Below are 27,330 nucleotides of genomic sequence, written 5' to 3'. Positions count from 1 at the left end.
GAAACTTTTGGATCTTGTTCAAAACTACTTATTTTTTTACAAAATGAAAATTAAAATAATAAGGGTAAGCGTTTTATAACAATTTCAACGATGTTCTCCTAGTGAACTATTTATTCTTTTAAAGTAAAACAATTACAAAAATATAAATAAAATTGGATGCACAGTTTTACTTGAAATTATAAAATTAGTTCAAGTTACAAAATATTTCCATACACTATTTTCTCTTGATATCAGGATAGTAAAAGTTGATCGACTTTGTCGATAAATGGAAATACTAAATGAGAGTGAATTAATATTCTGTTGTAACATGACAGGTTAGATCAGTGCATTACAATGGAGTAAACAGTAAACACAATCAATAACTACTAAGTAAGCAGTGAGACATTAGACTGAAATTAAAGTCTATAAATCAGTGACATATATTTAATTATTTATAGTATGTAAAATATAAATTTTCTAGCAACACTTATTAATATTATTATTTTTTGCTAATTTTCCATTGTAACATGGCAGACGTTAAGAAAAGTTATTGGCGTAAACATCACTCAACAACACTATATTACTAAGCCTTATAGATATATAGTTTGATTTAAAATTAAAATAGCTGTAAAAATATAAAGTAACCTTACAGTATATTGTCAGTACAAAATGATTCGAAAAAAAATCACCCGCAATTAACCGTCAGCAATTAATCGCTAGTTTTCCGCCGCGTCAATTGACCGCATAAACAATTTATGATCGCTAATTTATGTCAATATTATATAATAAAAAATACGTAAATACTGCATAATCCTTTTAGTCCAAGACAATTTAGCTTAACATATGTGATATTTATTAAAAAATCATTGATTTGGATTTTTAAATAAATTATGTTACACATGAGTTGTAATTTTTTGTGTACTAAAATATACTGAAATCAAAGTCTGTAGACATATATTTTATTACTTATTTCACTGTAAAATCAATAGATGTCACTAAGCACGATCTATATCGATTTTGTTTAAATTATTCATTACGATATTTACAAATGAGATTAGGAAAATCTAGAAAACCTAATCTGTAATAATCAATATGAAATTGTTATTATATAAAAATCATAGATATTTCAGATAATATTTACCGACTTATACCACTTGTTTATCGGGGTTTTATATACGCTCGATCAAGCTGGAGGAAGATTCGCGTTACGCGATGGGCAATCGCGCTACGCGAGTACAATTAAAATTACTCAATTCAGTAGCTTTTTATTAAAATATTCGAATAACTTTTTAAATAGGTAGATATTTTGCAACCCTGCGTTCTAATTTCTGTATTTATCAATGCAAGCCATTATTTTAAAAGCACCGAACGGCCGTTGGAAATATTTTTAGCTAATCCCTCGGATCTCTGATTGTCACGTACGAAATGCATAACAATATTTCTTGTCATAAATACTAATTATTTTTTTTATTTATTGCGCTTTTAACACGCATTTGTTATTGACATTTAATTTTATTGCTGGTTTAGAAGGTGGTTCTCACACAGGCAAAAGAAGATGAGGGTGGTATATTAACATCAAGGTCTTAAAGTGTACCTAAGCAATTCTTGGAATAGATAATCGGTATAGAGATTGAGGTAAGTAAAATAGTAAATATATACAATTTAATTTAGATTATGTAGAATTTAATATAATTATAAATTATATACATATTTTGCAAAAATATCATATATTATTATAAATACCTAAAAACATTTCCTTGATATTGTTCAAAATGTTTTGAGACACGAAAAAATTCAAGTCCATTTTCTTTTATTTTTTATTGACGTTCATTTTCTTTCGAATTTTTTATCTTGTATATAAAAAACTTGTTACTGCAGACATAAAGTTAATGATATTCGTCTTAAAAAGTGACTTAAATTGAGGTGAGCATAATGAGAAAATACACGAATAGTAATTTTTTCATTACTCAATATATTTATTGTCAATAATCGTTGCAATGCATTACAACGGGGTTAAACACAATCAAGTAGTGAGACAGCAGAGCAACTTCAAACTCTATAATCCATTGACATATATTTTTTTAAATATAAATTATAATTAGAGTTTATAATATGTTAATGATAAAAATCTAGGAAAACATAATCTGTGATAATGATTAGAATTAGAAATATATAATAATCACTAACTATCATCTCACAGAAACGATAAAAAATAAAAAACATTATGGTCCATATGGAATCGAACCTAGGTATTTTATATATTAGTCACCGATCATTGCTTATGTATAAAAATCTACTACTTTCAATGTTTAAGCTATGTTATGTAATGTGTCATATTGCATTTGTCAGCTAAATGCACATAGCTCTAAATGGTAATCACGTTGGAAGTTGATAATTAAATTTCATGACGTCAGAGCTCGCTGTACGAGAGTTTTCACTGCTTAAGCAAATATACAATACCTTAAATAACAACTCATATTATAAATTTGCTAGTTACGTATTATTATGATGCATTTTTGATTTTAATAAATTTAAAATAATATTGCGATCACTATAAATCATGTATCATTTTATGGAATATTTAGGTAATGGTATTTTATATCTACGTATAGTTTCAATAATAAATAAACATAAATTAAGCATTTTCTGACAGGATTATATCACCATTTACCTTATTTAAAATATGTTAATGTAAGCTTCTAATTAAGACATTGTTAGTCTAGCAAAAATATATAGGGTCTTTCTATTGATATAAATTACTTTTCTTAAACATTAAGCCACGTCACCTCTTTAGTGTAAGTATACTCCAAGTACATAACATTTTTAATAGTTTTTTACGTATTTTTTTTTAATATACTGAGTCACGCAAAGCCTACAGTATAATACTACATATACCTCACATAAATATTTATCACTGAGCGTACACGCAACGAGTGGAAATAAAACACGAAACGTAGGATTGTGTCATGAACAGAATTAAATGTCTGATATGGGGTATCAAATTTTGGCTGCTGCTTATTTGCAATTGTAAAATAATGGCTCATATTGTCATAGCATATGATGTTCGATATAATACAGTACGTTGCGCTGCAGTAAATTGTGCCGCATGAACGAACGAGATAGTAGAAAGGGACAGATATATACAAACTTGTATTAGTACAAGCGAGATGAGCATATGACTGAAAAATTTACGCCCTGGAAGCGAGAAAAACTAATGATACTCGGAAGAGTATCGCGGTTAAACCACACGCGTACACACATTACAATGTGTGAATATACTATGTATATGTGTGTGTGTGTATAAAAGAAAATTTTATTCAAGCTTGAATAAATATCACTTTGGCGTTGTCATGTCACGTCAGCTCTGCCGACATGAAACTTCAGCCTTAACAGATCTTAACAGATAATGTTACGAGCGTGTGTCGCCACATTATCGGTATTGTTGTCTGAAATAAAGTGGCGCATTTAAAAGTAGCCCGAACATTTGTATAATGATGTATTTATGCTATTATTTAAAAATTGGCACTCAATAGTTTATATTGACGATTAAATATAATATCTGAATGAGTCTCGGTAGTGGATGTCAAAATCAATCGGTTAAGTGTAAGACTAAATTTGTCACAATTACTTGTTAAGAGCGTAATAACAGTATATGTGACTTGCAGAACAAGTCTATTCGTTGCGCCAACTATTTTTTTAAGCTTTTAAAATGACTTAAATAAACAACAATGTCCCATCAGTGAAAGTACCCTTGACAGCATTTCAAACTCTCCTTCATCTAAAATAGTCGTTACGCAAAAGATTTTTTATAAGAAATATTATAGATAATAACATATTCTGTTTCCGCTCCAAATAGTCGCATTGAAAATAACCAAGCATTTTCCCTATTTCAAAAAAAGTTTAAACACAAACTTATCATACACATGACACTTCCATTTGAAACTTACCAAGGTAAGAAATAGTCTAAACGCCTTTCCTATCTTAAAAAGAGTATAAAAAGCGATAATATATTTAAAAATTTATTGTTAATCTTTCATTGCATCATGACAGACGATGTACTAATGCGTTACAATGGGGTAACACAATTAACTTTTAAGTAATATGAGACACAATACTGTAAATCAGTGACATTTTTTAAAATTATTATCAACTGTTATTGCAGTTTTCAATCAATATATACCACTATTTATAACTTTTTTATTTTAATTGCTTTTTCGCGAGAATTAAAAAATATAGGAAAACCTAATTTATACATGATAATCTGTCGGTATTATAATAAAACAATAATCACATATTATTGTGCAAGAATATTATATATGCTTAATGAATTAGATAAGATCATATAAAGACAAATTATCTATCGAGAAAGTCTACAGCTGCACAACATTACCTCGGAAATATGAGTATTTTCTGGAATTTCGGCAGTTACAATGTGTTTTTTTCTTGAATATTTTATCTATCGGGTATTTTTGTTATAGCCATGGCTGTTATAAAAACAATATAGGTAAGGAAAACGCATAAAACAATAAAGGACACAAATGAGCTATACTTAATACTTAATAACTGTGTTTTTAGAGTTATCCGGTTTTAAATGTTTTTTTTTTTAAATATAAAAAAACACTTAAACGCAGGGTTTCAAGCACAAAATTATAAGCGTTAAGCGCAAAAAAATGCGCCGTAGCGCCATAACATCCGTCCACATTACTATATATATTATCAAGAGTCAGTGGATAAAAACAAATACGTATACGAATACGAATTAAATAAAAGTAAACAAGACACTAATAATTTAAAAAAATGTAGAGTAAAGCAATGATTGTAATTAATAAAACATATAAAATAGAATAATATGGGGTACCAAACAGGTGGTTTTCGTTTGTGGGGAATCTTATTCTTGAAACTCTGACTAAAAGTGATTATTCGTCAATAAGGATAAACTAGACAATTGTGGGATCACAAAGGCCTTCGGTACGTCTAGAAAAAATAAGGGTTTCTCATAAATAACACTCAAGAATTCTCCGGTGCATTGAATGAATATTTATTTGTTACGAAATGGTCACGAGAAACAATATATCACCGGAAGACAAATAGCATCGTAAGGTCACAACATTCCCGTTACGCAATTTGCCTTGGAGATATCCATCAAGCAAATATCACTTTATTTTGTTGTTCTAAGAAGCGAGTGGAACGATTGGCTAGATGATCGCTGCATGATTGTGATTGATCAGCAAGCTTTGCAGCTTTAATGAAACATTTGAAGAGAAACATAGCAGATACGGTCATGGATGCTCACATCCTGAGAGTGACTCCGCCATATACAAGCAGGAATCAACCTCCGCTATACTGTCGCTGCCATGCCACCTACAAGACCTCTGAAAATTTTCCAACGACACCATCCCTCCGCCAGCAGAAAATATCTCTCTCATCATAGTCTGTCGCAATACGTAATATAATCTAATAAAATTCTCGCTAGTTTCCACCTGCGTCTTACTGGCTGCGAAGTCACACACCTTATGGTTACCAAACCTTAAAATACAATAACTGTGTTATCGTCTAACTACGAAACGTTTTAAAACCAGTTTTTATTCATTAAAATCACCAGACTTCTGAATTCAAAGACATATGCTTTCACAATAAAGTGAAAGGGTAACAAACGTATCTCGAGAACAGCGAACCATTACTATCCTGTGTATTTACACGTACAGGTGCATACCCTGCGATGAACAACTAATCACAATCATGATAACATAAGATCAGGATAACAAAGATAAAAATGACTGTCACTTTAAAATATTATTATTAGATTAGTTATTTTTTGTAAAATTAAAAAAGCGGATTTCTGTGACTAAAAAACTGTGAATTTAAATACTATTATATTAGCTAAAATCAGGTCTATCTGCTTTTTCAAGATTTTATAAATAATCTAATGCCAGATGTACAGCGTGAACGTAAATAATTCACTTTTCCATTCAAGAAAAAATTATGATAAAAGTAAAGCATTTCATGTTTTTAAAATAAAGTGAATTGGTAACAAACGTATCTCTAGAACAACAAATCAATATTTTCCTGTGTCTTTACATGCACCTGTGTATCCCTCACGTCAAATAACCTATCACAAGGCATATAACAATAACATTTTGAGCTGTCTACTGAATTGTTTATTGATTTTTGAAAATTTTCCAATAAAATTATGCTATGTATGGATGTAGGTAGGATTTTTAATTAGATATATCTTACAAGATTCGTTTTATTGAATTTTAAAAATATACAATTTTCTTTATTAATTAAATGAGGAAAATCTTAATAACACTAAAATTTGCATATGTATGTGCTAACTAAAATTTTCCATTTAAATAAATAAATTATTTTTTTCCTCTAGGTAAAAAAAATGAAATCCTATTGTCTGAATAAACTGCCGTAGTCATTGAACAGAAAACGATTTTATAGAGCTACCTCCAGATTCGTACCAGATTCCATTATTTTTTTATAGATTTTCCGAGGCAAAGCCGCACTTAATGTAAAGGCGCAACAGGCGCTATTTAGATGCCTCGCCAAAGGCGGAACATCACGGAACAAGGCTTATCGCGTCATCTTAAACATGAGTTTCCACTTCGGAAGTAATACTACGAGTCACAATAAATTTCGCTACGCGGTATGAAAAAACAATACCTGTTAAATAAATATAATTATTATTTTACTCAAAAAATCTAGTAATCAAATGTTAAATTAAAACCGAGAGAGAATGAATTATTACGCCTTTTTAACTAAATGAATTAGTTAATTTAACTTAAATTGATTAAGTTAGTATCTACTTAAGTTAATATTTCACTGTCGAAGAGAACAATTAAAGCGTTCCTCGCTCCTGTTCCTCCCGGGATCGTGTCAAGAATTCGGTAATTTAGCGATGTCGGGACTTCGAATTTCGTAATGGCCGTCTTCTGGCCGAGAAAACAGGAACTTGAACCGCGCGTGTGTATGAGAGAGAACTTATATGTTTATGCATGTGTATATGTGTGTGCAAAAATAAACACGCAGTACAAACGTCGACCGAGCTTTGCGCACCGGACGGAAAAAGGGACTTACAACGTTAAAATACGGTCGTGATTATCTTTAAAGACAGAATAATCATACAAAAAATATGTAATATAAAATTCTATATATCAAAAAATTACACTCGACTTACGTAAATTGCTTTGACGTGAAAGTTGTTGCCACTTTTATGGTACTTTATTGCATGTGGTGCTACTTAAAACGTTTATACATTGATACTATATATTTTTTAATTTACTTCACTAATAAGATATAATAATGAAGATAATAGTACTTAGATGAGTGCTATTGTTATATGAAAAGAAATTATGCAATCGTAATTGAAATCGTTTAAAAGGGATACGAATTCCATGAAGTTGAATACCCATAGGCATCAGATGCTCGATCCGAAAAAAAGGTTTCAAGAAACATCTCCACTAGAACTCTGATTGGTGAATGCCCGGGAGCTTAAGCATCCCTTTTTTGTATTTATGAATAAAAGCGTCATCGCCTGACATTCAATTTGCGTTTGGATTTTGACAAAGCATTATTGGTCAGAGACGGATCATTTCATAGTTTAGCTTAAGACCCACTTCAGCTACTTGAAACGACCCATATTTGGCATTGCAAAAACAATAAATATAAATATTAAATAATATATTAAATAATAAAATTTATCTATTTAGCGCAAAATATGTATTTCTTATAATTTAAACTAGTTCTAGTCATACAGATTAAATGATGAAAGAAAATATTTTATAAGTTCTTTAGATGTAAATTCTCTTTGCCATTGGTAGTTACACATGCCACATAGATGATGCTGTAAATAAAAACATAGCCTCAATTTGATTCAGTATTCATTAATGAGCAAAATTTAATTCAAGTGCACTAAAAATAATTCATACGTATAAGTTATTTTTGGTACACTCAAAAAAATTCTAGAAAATTGGACTCCTTCACCGTGCCGATTACGTATATGGGTTATAAACGGACAAAGCCGGAAATACCAGCGGTTCTCAAATTATTTAATAAGCTACATTTTTTATAATTATACACGACCCGATCGAAACATTGCGTGTTTAATTTTTCAAAGAACCTTTTTCTTTTTCAATTACAATATATATTTCAAATTTATTTTTCATCACATATACAGTTTTTATTATACGTGCGAGATGATATATGGACGCTGGTTTAGACTGAGATTTATTATAGCGGTAAATCTGGATATAATAAAAGAGGAACCATATTCGTTTTGTAGAGGTGATGGAAAATCTTGAGTTCATTCTCAACAAGAATAATATAACTATTGTGTGATTGAGGTAAGCTAGTTTAAAACATCACTAGTAAGCAAGTCTGCCGAGAGGTGGAAAATCCTCATTGAGGGGCCTGATTCTGAAGAAAATTATTTATTTATAAAAAGTATAAAAATTGCCCTCAAATAATGAATCTAAACAAAACTACAATTGTTTGAGATGTATGTATCGATATATTTCAAGTATAAGTTCCTTCAGCCCTTTTTATACATACAAAAAATAAAAGGAGCGGAACATTGCCTTCAAAAGCACCCACTTTCTATGTAGTACTTTCACAATAAACATTATTATTCAAAGGGACAGATTGTAGTTTTTTGACGCGGCTCCGTTTGTGTAAAAATTTGCTTACAATATTAATATTTATTATATACTATTATATTTATTTGTAGCTTAGAATGGGTTAACTTTCAAGCAATTATATTACGATGTTAAAAAATACATAAAATGCCATTTTTGTTATGAGACCCGAATTCGCTCTCAGCGGCCTTGCTAGTATATTATATAATACATTAAATTATTTTTTTACGATTGATTTATCTTTAGATAATAGTTTATAAAGAGGAATTCTCGACATTTATCAAAATTGCCAATCAAAACGGAATTTTAGTGAGTTCAGGTGCAGTTAAGAATCAACCTCGCACTTAACGAGATTAGAAATTTACATGGCTATTTTAAACACGTATTGCATACGTATTATAAATAATAGATATCTCAATAATACTTTAAGATTCAATATATTTAAATATACATTTTAAAATAGTTATTATTCATTTATTTTTTTTTATTATTACGGAGAGAAAGAAAATTCAATTTTACTTTGTCTCTGTAGCAAAAATAGCACTACTTTATCACTGTGTCACATAAGAGACTCTCAGATCTTGATTCGGGTCATGGTTCAACTAGGGTTAAAATAATATTACATTTTATTTAAGTCTTGTGTATTACGTGATAAAAATTCCAAAAAAATCGTATGTTTTTATTGTTTAACACAAATGAAAACACATTCGAGTTAAAATCGTGTTTGTTCAAAAGCCGCGTATAAATCTCAAAGTTCCCCTTTCTGACCCTATTTAGGAATAATACAAACGCGAGCCGAAAAACACAATAAAACAGCATACAAATTCAACGGCATCGACCCGCCAAAAACCAATTACAAACCCATGAATCGAGAATGTGTATAAATTCCGTTATCCGGGTCGGGGTCGGTTATTAATTCAGGTCAGGATGGTAACTGCAAGACGAATCGGATGAATTATTTACATGTGACCGGAACTTTTCCTCCTCTCGGGTCGGACGCTAATCGAGAGTTTTCAAAAAGATTTGTGACGGAGTGGAAACGGAAGAATCGATTGGCGAACTCAAATTAGTCGAAACCGTGGGACTTATGTCCCACCGCTCGGTTCACCGGGATCTTGTGTTACAGATTAAAAATACTAAAATAGATTCGCATAACAAAAGCGCGCTTCGCCTAGACTAGGCGATTGTTGGTTCGAAGGATTTTTTTAGAAACAATTCTGTTCAGGGTTATCTAACTTTAAAAATTATTATTGAAATGAAAAATCAATTAATGAAAATCATTGGTAATGTGTTCAATATTTTATTTAAAAAAAATTTTTTTTGAAAATATGTAAAGAAAATCCTAAAAAAATGCTAAAAGGTATATAAATAAAAAACATGCTTTTCTCATAATTTAATTTTAGCACAAGTATATTTTGATGTTGAATATTATAGGTATTAATTCATTAATGAAATTTTACCATATGTTAATTTAAAATAAAAAGTTTAGGTTCTATTATATATCAATAAAAATGTTTTTTATTACAATTTTTTTTCATAACAACTTAGATCTTAATTTATTTAAAGAAAACGCTTGTTATAAAAAATAAAATTGAAAAGCTTTGTTTGTTTTTATAACATAAATAAAAGCTCTTTAACAGATCTTAGATATATATTTCTGCGCTTTATGATAAAACTATCGATAAATGTAATATGTGAACACCCAATAATTATAAATCACCACCAGCCTTTTAAAAACCTAAATAATGGACGTTTATGAAACATTTCACGAAGACGTAACAATCAAAATTAATCAGTGTAGTTAAAAAAATTTTTAATTGTTTGTTAGTACTGAAACAAAAAACGCGGAAGCGTTATGGTCTGGTGTTGCATTGCAGCAGCAAGGGTAGGAAAGCTACATACTTGCGAGGGTAGTATGAATAGTGATATTTATACTTCAATTTTGGAATCTATTTTAATGAATTCCTACTTGAATATATTTATAACCACCATAGATTCCAGCAATAAAAATATACCGCTGAAAAGCAGGAGTTGCTTTGCGTCAAAAAGTTTGACCTAAACAGTCACCAGACCTAAATCCTACAGAGCGTTTATGGGCAAAATTAAAAAGAATGGTTGTTCAACACAATTGCATATCCAAAATTGAGCTGTGAGAAGAAATTCAGATGGAATGGAAAAAGTTGTCTGCGTTACCTGCAAGTCATTAGTTGATAGTATGCCAAAAAAGGTTGCAGCTGTAATTACAGTTAAGGGTAGGCCTAATAAATATTAAAAATAAGCACTTTAAACAACCTTAATATATAGCACGTTTATTGGGGTCCCCCATTATTATGGCCAAGGCTATATATAAGCCGTTGTTTTTAAAAGTGGTAAAAGTTCATTTATTCATACATTAAGATATTTAAGAGCTTGCGTTTCAATCAGCCTCCTAAAAAAACTGGCAAACGTTAATCAATTCGAGTAATGATTTCAAAACTATCGACTTGTTCAATTTTATTATGCAATAGTAATTAACAATAATAATAAATAAAATAAGCGATTTTTTCGTTACAGATGGACTTATATGTCTTTCAATAATAATAAATTATGAAAAATATAGGCATTAGAAATTTAAAATTTTTATGTTAATTAAAGTTGGTTTTTATAAAATGTATTTTTTAATGTTAAAAATATTAATTTAAATGAAAGCATGTAATAAAACACATATTCGAGCTTATTAAAAAATAATTGCAGTTATATTATAATGAATATATAAATAAATAAGTGTGAAAAGAAAATTACTTAAGATAACTGATAATAACAAAGTAATTTATAATTCAATCTCATTTCTCCTTTACATATTTAGTTTTCATCAATTGTGATTATTACGACTGAACTTATTCCACATTCAATCAAAACATTCTTGCGATAACATTTTACAGTTTAACTTTTTTTTATTCATTTATGTATATACATATCTAAATATAAAAAGAGGATATTATTATCTGAATAAAATACAAATAACTCAATTTTTTTCAAAAAATGGACTTATACTACTTTTTAAAAAAACAGCTTATATAATGAACCGTTTATTTTATAAAATACAACAATATTTGTGTAAGAATATAGATATTAGAAAACATGTTTATATGGGTAAATAAACCCTTTAAACTCTTTTGATTTTTTAATGGATACTCATTATTCACCAAATAAAATATATTAAATGATCAGTTAGTGATCTGGTATATATTATATAATATGATTTTTTTATATTTTCCCCGTAATAATAACAGTTTTATTGTGAATTAAATTTTTAACTGAATTTTATGTAAAGAAAATGTCGATATACAATTATTCATTACAACGTTTGTATTTGGATATAATAATAAGCTGCTACTTAATATTTTAAATTATATTTAAAGATATTCTAGTGACTTTCTTTTTATGCAAGATAGCGTAAATTTTGTATATCTTACTTATTTTATTTAAATAAATGTCGAAAGCTTGAAAATAAAATTTTAATTGGTCGCACAATAAGAATTTTCGCCAGATGAAGAACGACTAGAATGGCTCAGCCTGTGACTCAGATGTGCTTCTTGGCCAGACAGGAAGAGAGGGGATTTGTTCAATATCTGATAGGGAAACGTGGTCCATTAATATTAATATTTTGACCCAAAGTAATTCTTCAAATATTTTTTGTAATTATCTGACGGCCGCCTTGAAAGCAGTTTTGCCAAAGGGTTGAGTTTTGGAGGTGGAGTAAAAAAGAAAGCAATTAAACTCCTATTCATTCAAGCTTTTTCAAAGAATCATTATAAAACATGTGACACCTATCACCAATCGAGCACCGCTCACTCAACGAAGACTCTTGGATCGACCTTTTTCACTCATTCGTAGGAGAGTTGACAGGAAATATTTTGAATAAATTTGATTTTTTACTAATGTATGTATGTATTTTTTGGGGTTTTATTTTGTTTCAGGGGCGCGATAAAAATTGTATAAAGACTGTTGCTCTAGGCACTCTACAGTTCTCAGCTGAAAATCGCTGAACATCGACGGATTGTTAAATACATGTTACGTCAAAAATGCACAAAATTGTATTTCAACGCTCTTAGCAAAAGGGCACTGAGATACAAATACGAATGGATTCATACTTTCTATTGTTAAAATATATGAAAATTTTCGCTAAATTTTCTTTTTTAGTAAGGAATAATTCGCTTTTCTGGGATTACAGATAATGTAGCTATATTCAAAGTTGAATATCCTCGAACCTTATCACAAATTTAGGCGATGTACCCTACTTCAAAGAAAATATATTTATACTTCGTTCCATTCAACAGAGTCACTTTGAGGTTTATCCATTTTGTCATTATTCATAAGTGAAAAAGAGTTGACAACTTTGGGTGTACCCCACTAATTTACTCTAAAGTACAAGATGCGGATATATGTTATCATTACCAGGATATGGTGAGATACATTCCCTTTCGCTCGCTAACGTGTTAAGTGACGAGAGTGAGTGAGAGATAAGGGCGTGCGTTACATTGGTTCCGCACGCCTTTATCTCTCAGTCACTTAACACGCAAGCGAGCAAAAGGGAATATATCTCACCGTACGCGCCTGATCATTACCCCTTTCAATATTTTAAACAAATCTAGATAAATTAGAAATATTACTATATTTTTTATATGTTGAAATAGTGAAAGTTATAATTTATCAATATATATAATTTACGTATGTATAGCGATAATAATTTAAAGACTGCGAGGGTTGGAATAACAATGAAGTAGTTGGAACGTATATGACAACCTTGCTCGGTGCAAATGGACCAATGAAATTCCATTGTGAAATACGAGAATAAAGTTAAAACGCTTTAAGAGGATGCTAGTTAAAACTTTATCAAACCATACATATACCATCTATAAACTAAAAGTCTAATATAAGCAATAGACAGACTCGAAGATTTTGATTTTTTTTTAAATCTTGCATAAGTGCATAAACTTTATATATAGATACTAATATTTATCAATGTTATTGAAGAAATAAAAGCATTTTTAAATAAAATGACAACCCCCCCACTCTTTTGTTATGACACTGACAACACGTCAAGCAAAATTTAGGATATTACAAGAAATAACACCGTGCCACCCATTTTTCACATAAAGTAAATGCTTGCATAACCACCGAACGCACGTTATTCATATTTCCAGCACACTTTTGGTTGGTTCCATCGCGTGCCATCACAACGTTATCATTTCATTTTCGCAGCTACGTCACGCCGGGATAGGAATTCTGGGTATGTTTGTCGGGCACGATGTTTATAGATGTGTAAATATAGGAGAGCACACACAGCTGATAAAGCTAGCGCACCACAATATTCCCTTCGAATCTCTGAGAAGATCAGAAACAGACGTTCACTTTCACTAATACATCCATGGCACTGAAGTTTTTCATTCACTGATTTTCACTCAAAAGAATAGTTCCAGGGTCCAGACCGAGTACACCACCGAATCACGCGAAAGTACAAATCTCGGGTACTTACTGCAGGCTCCGTTCGCTGTACTCTCGCTGTACTCTAGCGTCGCACACAACCTTCGCACATTTTGTCAAAAGAAACAGACCAAATCGAAGCAAAACGACCGTCGACTGCACGACATCCGGACGAGTGAATCATTTTCGGCCGGCTTACAGCTATAATTATATATATAGACCGAGCTGGTCTCTCCGGTCTCTGAAATAGAAGAGCGCTTTCTCTCTCTGTGTAATATAATGAAAAAATTAAATTTGTTTCAATCGAAAGCTCAATTAGATTAATAAAAAATGTTAGATAATCGAAGAAAATTGTATCGTGCGTCATTCTTCGCATCGCGGATTCGAGCCGTTTCGGATTATAGGTTATGATTTTCAGCGGTGAGGCGGTGTGCTAGTCAATGCAGTGGTTCTCACCCAGTGGTGAGCTGCTAAAGTTTTATTAACCGGCTCGCATCTCAGCACACTCTCCCCCTCGATTTTTTAAATAGCATTTCAATTATTATAATCAAATCAATTACAAATAAATTTATATATGTTCCATATATTCATTCCAAAAAAAATTTGATTTACATTAAATACTTTGACCGTGGCGGGTCTCACACGTTTATCATTAGCTGAATGATGTTAACTTCAGAGTGATTGAACATATGAAGACATAATCATTAGGTCCGATATGTGTCTAATACTTAAAGTTGTCCTTTTTCTGAGAAAATAGTATTAATGAGTGAAAATTCTCGTTCCGCCTCCCCAGAGCTTATTGCAGTTGTATTGATAACACTGGGAAACAAAGATTTTGATAACTGATTTGCACTAAGTTTATCATACATATTCAAAGTCTGTATGGTCAAGTTTTGATGTTACAGTAAAATATTGTTTGTATGGACCCCATACACTAAACATGTAACGGTGATTGGCACATGTTTTTGTCAAAGGCAATTCAAAGTTACAATAATATGGAGTAAAAGTAGTAGGTAATATATTTACTAGTTTATATTAAAAACAATAACAAATATATAAAGAAAAACATCAGTTAAAAACTGAATGAAAAATGCTCTTATGTTCTACTTCATCAATTTATCTTTGAAGGAATTGACAGTAATTTACCATCATTCTATCATTCTATTTCCCTTGAAAACGGTATTTTATAATGGCTATATCTTGATAAAATCTCTCACCCGATTCGTCGTTTACTGTGCCCAGATTTTCCGGAAAAAAGTCAAGATGCGAATGGAGTAAATGAATTTTAAGTGACATACATGCACCCATTTTCTGGTAACAGTCTAATAACTGTTTCAGTAAATCAGAATAGTTAGTCTTTATCATTACCTAAAAAGCTCTGAACGACTTCCAGCTAACTGAACACTAATGAGTTGGTTTTCGCGTATTTGTGGTTCAGCAAAAATACCTTCTTTCAACTTTGCTTCTGAATTTTTTGGAAATTTTGTCATACGATATTGAAAACTAGTGCCATGTTTGTCTAACGCTTTCAAAAAAAATTTCATGAGAGCAAGCTTTATGTGTGAAGGTGGTAAGAAAAATTTCTCTGAATTTACAAGTAGTTTGAATTTAATATTGTCTATGTTATATTAGTTATATTTTCACTAGGAAAGTCCAAATATATTTTCACCAGTAGATATATATTTCTACTAGCGAAAAGCTAAGTTAACTGATAGGCGCGAATGTGCTGCATTAAAATGTCGATGAAACCCAATTTGACAGATACGAAATATCCATTTCCTGCTCAAAAAAAATTCTAAAACTACTTATAGTTTAAAAACTTTCATTAGGTCAAGTCCAAAATACAAACTAAGCCAACTCATCCCTCAGGAGGAAATAAGCGTAAGAATAAGTACATATAGACATCGCATCTCACATATTGCTCCATAGTTTGTCTACATTTCGATATAACACTATGTTTTAAAAATAGTATAACTATCCTTACCGATATTGCTATGGACTGATTAAAGTATATTCAAACCAGATTTTGGTCAATAGGAGAACGTAAAAACAATTATCACTTCTCGGAAGGAAAAAATTCACGACAAAAGCAATAAAATCGTGTCGGCGCTCGTTACCGAGTGTTCCCACTGCGACGGCGACGGCACGATTTTATTGCTTTTGACGTAGATTTTTGACTTCTGAGAAGGGATAATTGTTTTTTTCAATTCTCCTTCGCGATGGCACGATTTATTACTTTTGACCTGAACTGGAAGTTCACTATATGGCAACACTGAGCAGCAAAGAAAACACGGCTAATTATCAGGTAAATATTTTTTTTAATAATTTTTAATGCCTAATTAAAATATTTCGCATAAAATATGATTTCAAAAAATATGTCGCAACGGTGGCTAATATTTATATTTATTTGTAACATAGAAAGGGTTAACTCGTATCTATTATTATTTATTCAAGAAATTATATTATGTCAAAAAATATATAAAATGCCATTTTTGTCATGAGGCCCGGAATCATTGTTTTTCTAGTGCTCGGGCTCACTCTCCGTGGCCCTAGTCGTATTCGTTAAAAAAAAAAGAAAAAGAAACGGAAACTGTGGCTGTGGTGTAAATATTAGCTAATGAGAAGAATAACCTATTCTCACATTAACATTGGGCGCCAGTCCAAGTGGGTTAAATCCCAAATCCTTGAGGAGAACGGACCTCTCGGGCTGGCCGTCTTAGAGCGCGAGGCACTACCTAGGACGAACAAAGCATAGCAGAGTAACGCAAGCGGGCCAAAGGGCTCGGTCTGAGGACAAGGAGATAAACACCCCCCCCCCCTGTAGAACTGGGGGTGGTGCTATTACTAGGATGATACGTAATGCAATGCCGGCCAGCCAGCGAGAGCCAATAACATATTAGTACTACGGAGGTAAGGAACCGCTCACCCGGCCGTCACAAGCTGGGTGCCCACCTGAAGGGTTGGACGCGTAGGGCCTTATTATCAGATATTTAATAACATATTTAATGAGATGAAAATATATGCTCGGGACTGGTATAATTATCTTTGAATGAACGAAGACACTTATTTTAACCTTTTGTCACTCGTAAAACCTTAAAAAAGCAAGATACAATCATGAGACAAGCAATAACATCACACAAAAGATTAACAACAACATTGCGATTTTTTGCGACCAGGAAGAGTTATGAATACTCAACTGTGATTTTTCCACATGAGTAGGCTATTTATGAGGTGCTAAAAAAATTATAACTACCATTTAACGAAAGCACGCCAAATTGTCAAGAAGCTCTTAGGGATTTTTATAGCACGCTTTTGAATCTATCACACTGCTATGAATATGAAATTGGCAAATATCGATGACACAGTAAAAGCAACTTGTGTTTTACATAATTATTTAATGTCAGTTGTTAGTCACACCTACGTCCACTTTGAATCTTTAGATTTTGAAGACATGGAAGAAGGTGTAGTCATTACTGGTTTAACATCTGAGAATTCGAATATGGTGCCTTTACAAAGACGGATCGTTGGAAGTACAACATTTGATGGCAAACAAGTGTAAAGAGGTTTTTGTCAATGAAAGACAAATGCATTGGCAAGACAACCTTGTACACTAAACAAGTAAACATTAATATTGTGTTGTGCATTCATTTGTTTAGGTACCTTTATAAATTTCAATAATTTTGTGTACATGTAATTAATTATTAAATCAATATACTAGATTTGTATTGTGTTCTGTTTTATAAATAAAATGTGTATGTATATAAATAACACTTACATATGTTTCATTCAAGTTGGATTAAGAGCTTCTGGGCCTGTCTTGATCTCGCAAATAGTGAAACAAGTGGTAGTACCACAGTGTCGGTACTTAAATCTCTTCAGTGCCTCGACTAGACCAGCTTGTACGAGCTTCCATAATCGAAATTCCTTCAATCTTCTAAATGCTTGTGCAAAATTATCATACAAACGCTCAAGCGCTTGTACAAAAAGATTGACCATCCATGTTTGTCAAGCTTGCAGTTACGTGTGTGCCCACCTTAACAGGCTTATCGTTCTATACAACGTTGTTTCTTCGAGTGGTTTTCCTGGTTTTGGTATCATTATTACATCTGCTACTTTCCAGGACAAAGGTAAGTATTCCAGCCTTAATATAGCGTTAAATATTATTGTGATAATTTTCATTCCTTTTCCCGATAATTATTTTTTCTGATATTAATTCAGACCCCTTCGCTTTTTTTGGATTTGTGTATGTTAATACTATTTGTTTTATTTCTTTTATTATTAGACTCGCTTGAAGGGGTGGCGGTGCTCTTAGATAATCTGCAATTTCCTTTGCATCCCTTGTAGTTTCTGTCGCAGGATCGTATGGTGTGAATACCTCTTTCAAATCAGCTGCAAATCGGCCTTTTCATTATCACTTCTAACACATGTATTGTTTCCGTTTATAACTGACGGCGAGTATGATATGGGTTGCTTTAGCTTCTTCTCAGCTTTCCACAGCGTGTAGTCGTTGCTTTTTGAGGCTGACAAGGTCTTAAAATAATTTTGAATTTAATATTTTGCTGTATTGTCTAATAGAGTCTTGAATTTTTTAACGGCTTTATTGATTTTTGTTTTGTCGCTTGGTAACTATAACAAACCTAGTATTTAATAGTAATAAAAAAACAAAAACCACAGTAAGTTGAACGTAGTTACAAATTTAACGTAGTTACTAATTTCAAAAAGACGGGTACCTTAAAAATATTGTCTTATTTTAATTTTTCTTGCATTACTTGTGTTGTTTAAATATATGTTAATGATTATGTATATTTTTATTTTAAGTTGTAAATATAAATATTTGTAATATTAAATGCACTTTATAATTAGATTTATTTAATCCTTGAGGCAGTATCTGTGTATAAAGTAGATTAAGCACCGAGCCCTTCTTAATTGTGCCACATAAAACCTTTTGTTTAGTAAGCACCATAATGAATTTTTTAGTACGAATTTTAATGATGGCGCTCACAAAATCCGGTGCCTATTGAGAGATTTTGCTCGCATATTCCTTCCAACACCACTGCAATTTATTCACAGTTACAAGATTAAAATTTGAAATAACAAGTTATAAAAATTGTAATATGTATAAAAAAATATATTAATTTATATAATTTTGTATTTTTTTAATTACACATTGTTCTAATTTAGTAGCGGTGGAAATACTCATTAATAATAATACGATTATTAAAGGCCACTAAGTCATTATGACTGACTACCCCCTATAATACTTTCTGTTACGAGAAATAAATAAAAACGAAGCTTATATAAATATGCTTAGGTGCCGGTTACCGGATTTAATTTTGCAAGGCATATCAACTGAGATGGAAGTTTCATTTGGCATCTTTGTGTCAAAATAAACCTGCACAGTATTAGTAAAATTTAAAAGGTTTTTATTTTTAGCAAAAAAGTCTTATACTCTTCTTCAGAATGATTATCGTATTTTCAACCTCAACGAGCAATATCGTTTGCGGTGTAATTCAAGAAGTAAACAGCAGCGCAATACCTCTATAGTATTAGGATTTTACCATAATGCTGTTTTTAGAAAGTAACAAATAAATAAAAATTTTAGTTTCAGGATTCTAACCCTGAGGGATGTGACTTCGCAGCCAGTGAAACGCGGGTGGAAACTAGTAAGAATTTTATTAGATTAAATTACATATTGTAACAGACTATGATGGGCGAGATCGTTATTCCCCGAGCGGTGGTGGAGAAGCTGCCGCAGGGATGTTGTCGGTGCAAGAGCTCTCTGATGCGAATGTACATGATAGTATGTTGTCCGCGGGCGGGCGGGCTTCTGCCGGATTCTGCCAGTTGTGACTCCCCTCTTCTCATTGGAGTCCAGGCTTAAGTATCCAGGGCTGCAAAGTTTGCTAACCAATCACAATTATTCAGCGATCATCAAGCTAATAGTCGCACTCGCTTCTTAGAACGACGAAATAATTATACGCCTTTAGAAAGTGACATTTGCTTGATGAATACCTCCGAGATCGAAGAATTGTGTAACGGAATGTTGGGCCTTGCGATGCTATCCGTCTTACGGTGAAAGGATCGTTTTGTTCTACAGACACTACAAGGGTTTAACCGTAGTGGTATGTTCAGTTTAAATCTATTGTATTAATATGTCGTTATCTTATTGCGGGTTGCTTTTGTTTGAATTACGCAATTGTCAAGTTGTATTCCATTATCCTTATTTTACGTTCACAGGTCTCGATAGGCATTTTTCTGCGCATTTGGATGGGGACCTCACACAAAACAAAACAAGAGACGCTATATAAAGGTGATCCAAGTCGAGATTCCTGTGTTGGCAGCACTGTAAATCAGACAGCTGTCAATAATCAAACGTATTCAAATGGTAATTTACAATAACATATTTACGAATGGATCGCTTAACCACCGCTCAACGCGTGACTGTTTAGTGCGCATTGTGGTCAGGCGGCGTCATTGGGCCTTATTTTTTTGAAAACGGTGAGCGCTATAGGTGTATGATAACCGATTATTTTTGACACGAAATCCAATATATTGATGTGGAAGACACGTGGTTCCGACAAATGTCGCAATTTGCAACGTTAGATGTTTTACGTGAGAAGTTCTCAGGTCCCATTATTTCACGTTTTTGCGACATCAAATGGCCACCAAGATCATGCGATTTAACGCCGTTGGATTTTTTTGGGGAGTTGTGCTAAGGATCGTGTCTACGCCGACAAACCCGAAATATTTGGGCACCTAAAAACCAACATCCGACTAGTTATAGCGAGAGAACGCCCGAAATGTAAAGGATCGGTTGCTGCAAAAGGTCCAGAGGCGGCCATTTAATTGATTTTTTTTTCATAATTAATGAAATACATCAAATGTTATATTAATAAGAAGAAATTCTTAAATTTGTGTTTATTTTGTTTAAAAAAGTAAAGGACACTGCAGCTTGATCACCTTTATAATACTAATTAAACACTTGTGACTGAAATTTATATCAGATACATTAATACATATATGATAAGACTCTCAGATAACTTCAGTCAATAGCTTGTTGATAAAAACACTGGACTAGCTATAATAAAGAAATAACAATTAAAAATATACTATTGGAGCGAAAAATGGAAAATATTGTAAATAAATACAAGGTGTGTATGGATGAAAAACACTCTTCATTCTATTTTCCTCGTCGGGAAAAACATGCAACATAACAATAATAAGATCTTAATTAAATGATTAAAGTTTAGTTGTATTATTTTTTAAAATAATAGTTTTTTAACAAATAAATTTTAATCACATTTTTGTGTCGTTTTTTTTACAATTGTATTTTTTTAGCAAATAAAATTTAATCGCTCTTTATGTTTGGCATCTGTATTATTGTATAGTTTATGAAATTTATTGTGTACCTATTTTTAATATTTTATACATCTCATTAGCTAAAGATGAAATATATTGTGGCGACAATAAAAGCACGACTTACATAGAAAGGTATTCGAAGCAAATATCTAATGAAATTGGTAATTAAAAAAGTTGGCAAAATAAACATAATGCATCAACGTACGCCGTTCCTGAAAGATGCAGTTATATGCAGAGGGGCTTCTCTCCTTACAATATAAAAGCCAATACTCGACTTTAGAGAAAACTTTCGGACTAATGATATTGAAGGATTTGACATCGCCGTTGGCAAAGATTGAAGTTTAATTGCTGCTCGGCGTTAGCTCTAAGACCGCCTCGTGATGATCTGAATAGTCCAGTATTGCTCAAAAATAGTATAAATTAAAAATATATTAAATATTCATAAAAAATTGAATAAACCAATATACACAATAAAATGTATACTGCACATATGTTATTCAATATCAATATTCCAGTATTCATTTTTTAAAATAGCGAATTATCATTGTTTGAAATATACAGCCATTCAAGATATAATGTAATGGTTGAAGGTAAGATGCAATCTTACAAATAAAAGTTATTGGTGCAAGGTACAAGATAACAGTAAAAGATTAGTGATAAAAAATAAATATTCAAGGGTAAATATTACTGTAGTGCACAAAATAATAATTCTGTTTCGGTAAATAATAATGTAGTGTTAAATAAAAAGTATTTGTAAGAAAAATGCACATGTTCTAACTTAAAAAAATTAGTTCTAACTGCTGACACAAACTCTGTAATTTTCGATTTGTGTATTTTAAAATTAAGTTGTAGAAAAACATCATCTAAATTGCAGTTTTAAAATTCATACTTATGTATTTAAGTCTTATTTATCTTTTTTTCTACAATTTTTTCCTAATGGGAAGCAAAGTTCCAGGACAGTAAGTTTAAAATAAATTGTAAACATGTTTACCCATGTTAATTAAATTTTTTTTATTGATTTTAATAAAAAAAATATGAAGATAATAATAGAGGAATTATCTCGCAGATCTATACAAAGTTTTAAAATATTTATTAGATTTTCAAATTAAAATTTGGAATGAAAAATATTTATAATGTTAAAACACAATATTAAACCTTTTCTTAAATTATCAAGAATCTCATATATACATCTAAATAATTAAAAACATTTTTAGTATTTGTATATATTTTTATATTATTTCTCATTGAAAAATACTTCAACCATATCTTTTAAACATACAAAAAAATATCATCAACAACTGGTATAATGTCGAATTACATAATTAACGGTGGTTAATACTGTATATAATATAACTTACGTTAAAAAATATTAATTCGTCTTAATAGCTACAATATTAAATGAGATACACCTCTTTCGTTATTACAAAACCTTACAAAAAAAAACAATGCAGTACATAAATTTATTTCACTCAGAGGTAACATCATGCAAAAAGGTCTTGCCTTTCAAGCTTTCTCAATATTGACTAGTTATAAATATATAAAATAGAGCAGGAAATATGTCTGAAATGCTGGCGATTAATACATCTTTCAATTTAACGATAACTCTAAACATAATATTGACTTTATATAACAAGAATACAGCATGATAAGATATTCAAAATCATAACAGATAATCAAAGCATCATAAACATATTATAAAATAGAGCATCATTTTTACATAACATGTTCGAAAATCAATTTTAATATTAATTATATGATATATTATCCATAAAAAGTATAAACGATTAAAGAGATTTGTCATCACACATTTCAGACTCACAATTTATTTTAGATATACACTCGATGCAGTATGTAAAAAATGTTTTCCATATAAATTATCAAATTAATAAATGCAAGACAACTTACATTTCACATAAACGTAATTGATTTGTATGAATTTCACAACCTCACATATCAATAACATTTATATGTTGCCCGTGTCAATACGATTCAATCTTGACATGTATTCTATTATAATAACCATAAAATTAAAAATGCTCATTTCTAAAACGAAACAGCTTAAAAAATATTATTGGCATAAAAATATAATAAAATCAAAAGCAAAACTTATATTTTCTAAATTAATTATATGAAAAATTGATATTTTTTGTACTTTTAGCTAATTTAAAAAATGATTTTTAATCATAATCGATATAAACAAATGATATAATTTCAAACTAAACTAAGCGAGGATGGTTCAAGTAGTTGATAGTTCACAAATCACAAACGATCACATTGAGACGATCCAGATAGTTCCGTCGCACAAGCACAAACTTCAGTCCAGCTGAGTATCATGTTTATTTTAGTTTGTCCAAATATTCCTAGCGAGTGTGAATCCATCAGAACGTAATCCTTGCAAAAACTGTTCATTTCCTTGTTTCTTGCACAAAACAGAAGAACTACGAAGGCTACGCATGTCAATCGATACTTTTCACATGATTAAAGGCAGCAGTTACTTAAATAAATTATCACATTTTTTTCTTATGACTCGTTAATCCTTAAACTTATATCACAATTGTCGAGTTTTAGTTTATATTTTATTGGTTCGCACTGTACACATTTGCGGGAAAGAATATTTTGAAAGCTTTTTCAATCTCACTCCTGCAGAATGGACACCTATCACACCTAAAATGGAAAAATTACTTCACTTTCATGTATAAAATGATATAATTAAAAGTTTATATAATTATATGTATATATACCTGGTGGCACATTCTAAACAACACAAGACATGCTTGCAAGGAAGGAAAAGAGTATCCATCGACTTATCCATGCACACTCTACAAGCAAAATCTGCTTGTTGCGATAAGCTGTTACTGCGCTCCCGGGATTCCTAGAAGCAAATATAAATTAATAATGCATAACATTTACAATATAAACTAATACATAATTGCAAGAAAATATTTTTATAAAGCAAATAAAAAACTTAAAGATACGTACTATTCCACATTGAGAACTTCTGCGGTGTCCATTATTGCATCCATCTAAGGTCGGAAGGTGTCCTGGACCGCTACCGGCTGCAAACAGCGCACGCATTGCGTTGTCGTACACTTCGGTATACGTACGACGAATATCGAACACATACTTTTTACCAATTGTGGAATCTTCATTGAATATTGATATAATAGTACCCTGAAAAACGCAGATATAAACATTAGTACATATGCATGATGAGTCTCCAATATTTTTATTGAGTGGTCTTAATGTATGTTATACGTAACGTATTTAATCTAAATTTTCACCTTGAGATCCCTGATGAATTGTTTTGTAACATCGCTGCGAACAGTCTCGCAACAATAGAACGCATGTTTCTCGGTGACGGCTCTATACAACGCGGCAGCAATGGGGCCCGAATACATTTTGATATTGAGCTGTGTTTCTTTTCCTTCGCCGTTCAAATACGTCAGTTGAAAGTTTTTACGGACTGGTGCAGCACGGATGATCGAAGTGTAAGGAATGCTATAAAAATTAATAAAATATTAATAATCATGAACGTTACGTATATGATATCAAAGCATATAATTCGATGCATACCTTTGTTTTTCATTAGCATCTGGTCCAGTCCCGTTTCCGGGGCGATACACGACGATTCCTTGTGGACCGACGCCGACGCACATACCCAGTTTGCATCCGCATCCCTCAACGACGCCTTCTTGGACTCCCCCTGTAGTCAAACATCCCACCGTCTGGCTGGCGTACATACTATTGTATTTAGTCGGTACTTCTACGTCCTTTCCGTGGTACAGCAGGTGAGTGTAAAGACTGTGTGCGTCGTTGTTATTGTGTGGCCCGGGCGGCTTGCAGAAAAACAACTCCTCTCCGAAGGATTCCAATTCAGAGATGTGCTTCAACACTTGGTATTCGGCCGTGGATGACTTCATGCCGGTCATTCCGCAGTGATAGTCGATTATGTGCTGGACGTAATCGATGGGTTTCTCATTTTGGGGCCCAATGTTATGGTACTGACTGTACAAGTTGGTCAAAGGGGCTTCTGGATCGCAATCTCCGTATTCGGCTTGCGCTATGAAGGCGACTAGCTTGCTTGCGATGTCCCAATCGGCTACGACCATGCGGCCGTTGATGAGGTCGCGACGGGCGTTTAAGTAGAACTGATGACGGGTTGCGGGCAAGAGCAGTCTGTGGGGCGGAACCCAGAACTTGACGCGTAAACGGAGGCGAGTTTGGGCCGTCATCAGATTGCGGAGGTTCGCCCACTCGCCGGACGCTTCATCGTCGCTGTCGCTGTACCCTCCGGAATTGTTAGATTCGACCGCATCTGTTGCCGGCGAACATTTTGATATTTTCAACCCAAAATAGTCAGCTTCTGGTCCGATGCCCAGTTGCTCACATACCTATAAGTCAAAAGCAAGAAATTAATAGAATTCATCAATTATTTAAGCTTTCAGAATTGTGTGATAAAATGTATATTGAAATTAAATTAGGTTGCTGTGACATATTAACAATATAAAAATATTACATTAGCAGCATTATTGTGAAACGCCGTATTAATCCTTAAAGTAATGAATTTGTTAATATACACCTGGGAGTGAGTTAATTTTACGTATTTTTGAAATATATCGTGGCACGAAAACGGTTAAAAGCAGAACTAAACCAAAATATTTTAGATAGACAGAGTCATTTGATATTTATAGGATATCACTCGAGAAATGAAATAAATATGCATTCTAGTAGCTTTTATTTTTAATTTAATAATTTTATTACGCATCAATTTATTAGTCTTTATGAACAAAAATAGCATGTCAATAAAAATGACATATTCGCCACTGTACATATAGATAAGTTATATTAAATAAAAATGCATAGTCCGCCAGTCCTATGCATTTTTATTTAATATAACTTACCATACCCTCAAAAAATGGGGTGTCACGTGCTTCCTGCACTTCTAACAAAGTACTTTAACACACAGCTGACTTTCTCTTTGCTCTTATCTTCTCAGGTTCAAAAATTTGTAAGCCCGGCCGCATTAAAAGTTGTGACTCACTGGGGGAAATAACCCCCAAAAATCCATATCGATAAGATAAAGTAATCATGCTCAAAGACAAGTTTGTACTACATGTGCGAGCATGTTTATTCGTTCGAGATGAGTTATTATGACACAACAGTTCCTGAACGGTTCAAGCAGATAAGACTGTGTGGGTCAATCAATTATTGTAACCATGAGAGAGAGAGAGAGAGAGTGTTTTCGAATTGAAAGATAGCAGCTGTCACGTCGGGGTCAGACTTCAGAAAGATTCAAGTTTATCAGCGGCACATTGTGGGCGTGTCACCTAATTATAAATTCTGGGACCTTGGAAAGGATATAGTAATTTACGCATTCGCAAAAAAGCCTATTCGGACGAGTCTCTCGCACATAAACAAAGTGGAAACATTTGAACGTGTGCTAGCTTGTAGATAGATAGATACAAGCGAGCAAGGTGACCATGCAGGAGCCAGCGACGTGTTATTTTGGGACTAGTCGCCAGTTAGAGCAAGGCGCACATACAATAACAAACTCATTAGGAGACGATCAGGGCAGTTCAATGACTCGCCAAGAGGCAGTGCGCGTAAGTAAACACGCATGGACTACGCGTCAAAATTTCGCCAACTAGCGAAACTCTTCAAGAATGCGACTCTGGTAAAAATGCGGGTCGCCTTCGATTCGCATAGAAAACGTGTGTTTGCCCGACTTGTGTGCACGCTGTATTTACTATATATATAAATAAATTTACGCGAGTCGACTTGTTTTCGCGTTTTCAGGAAAATATCACAGATAATGTTTTGCGATCCAAACAAAGAGAAAAGACAGACCTTAACAATATTTAGTACATTTACTGAAATCGCATCAAGA

General features: G+C 32.2%; 2 protein-coding genes across 2 annotated transcripts in view; both read right to left on the bottom strand.

Moving 5' to 3' along the window:
• RyR (Ryanodine receptor) overlaps positions 1-14,261 on the bottom strand; it is an 89,268-nt gene extending 75,007 nt beyond the window's left edge. Inside the window, exon 1 of the mRNA XM_088201255.1 lies at positions 14,137-14,261. The gene's annotated coding sequence lies outside the window, so the exon portion shown is untranslated. The remainder of the gene's footprint in view (positions 1-14,136) is intronic.
• Positions 14,262-22,650: 8,389 nt separating this feature from the next.
• dnr1 (E3 ubiquitin-protein ligase defense repressor 1) overlaps positions 22,651-27,330 on the bottom strand; it is a 28,985-nt gene continuing 24,305 nt past the window's right edge. The window contains exons 2-6 of the mRNA XM_088201297.1: positions 25,017-25,834; positions 24,725-24,941; positions 24,423-24,614; positions 24,185-24,315; positions 22,651-24,107 (exon numbers count right to left, since the gene is read on the bottom strand). Coding sequence (XP_088057423.1) covers positions 24,020-24,107; positions 24,185-24,315; positions 24,423-24,614; positions 24,725-24,941; positions 25,017-25,834 — 1,446 coding nt within the window. The 3' untranslated portion in view covers positions 22,651-24,019. The remainder of the gene's footprint in view (positions 24,108-24,184; positions 24,316-24,422; positions 24,615-24,724; positions 24,942-25,016; positions 25,835-27,330) is intronic.

This window comes from Plectrocnemia conspersa, unplaced genomic scaffold, assembly GCF_051122295.1.
Source record: "Plectrocnemia conspersa isolate PC_06_02 unplaced genomic scaffold, ASM5112229v1 ptg000013l, whole genome shotgun sequence".
In the NCBI taxonomy this organism is placed as follows: Eukaryota; Metazoa; Arthropoda; class Insecta; order Trichoptera; family Polycentropodidae; genus Plectrocnemia; species Plectrocnemia conspersa.
The sequence above is the reverse complement of the archived record's forward strand: the minus strand, read 5'-3'. Positions and strand labels throughout refer to the sequence as shown.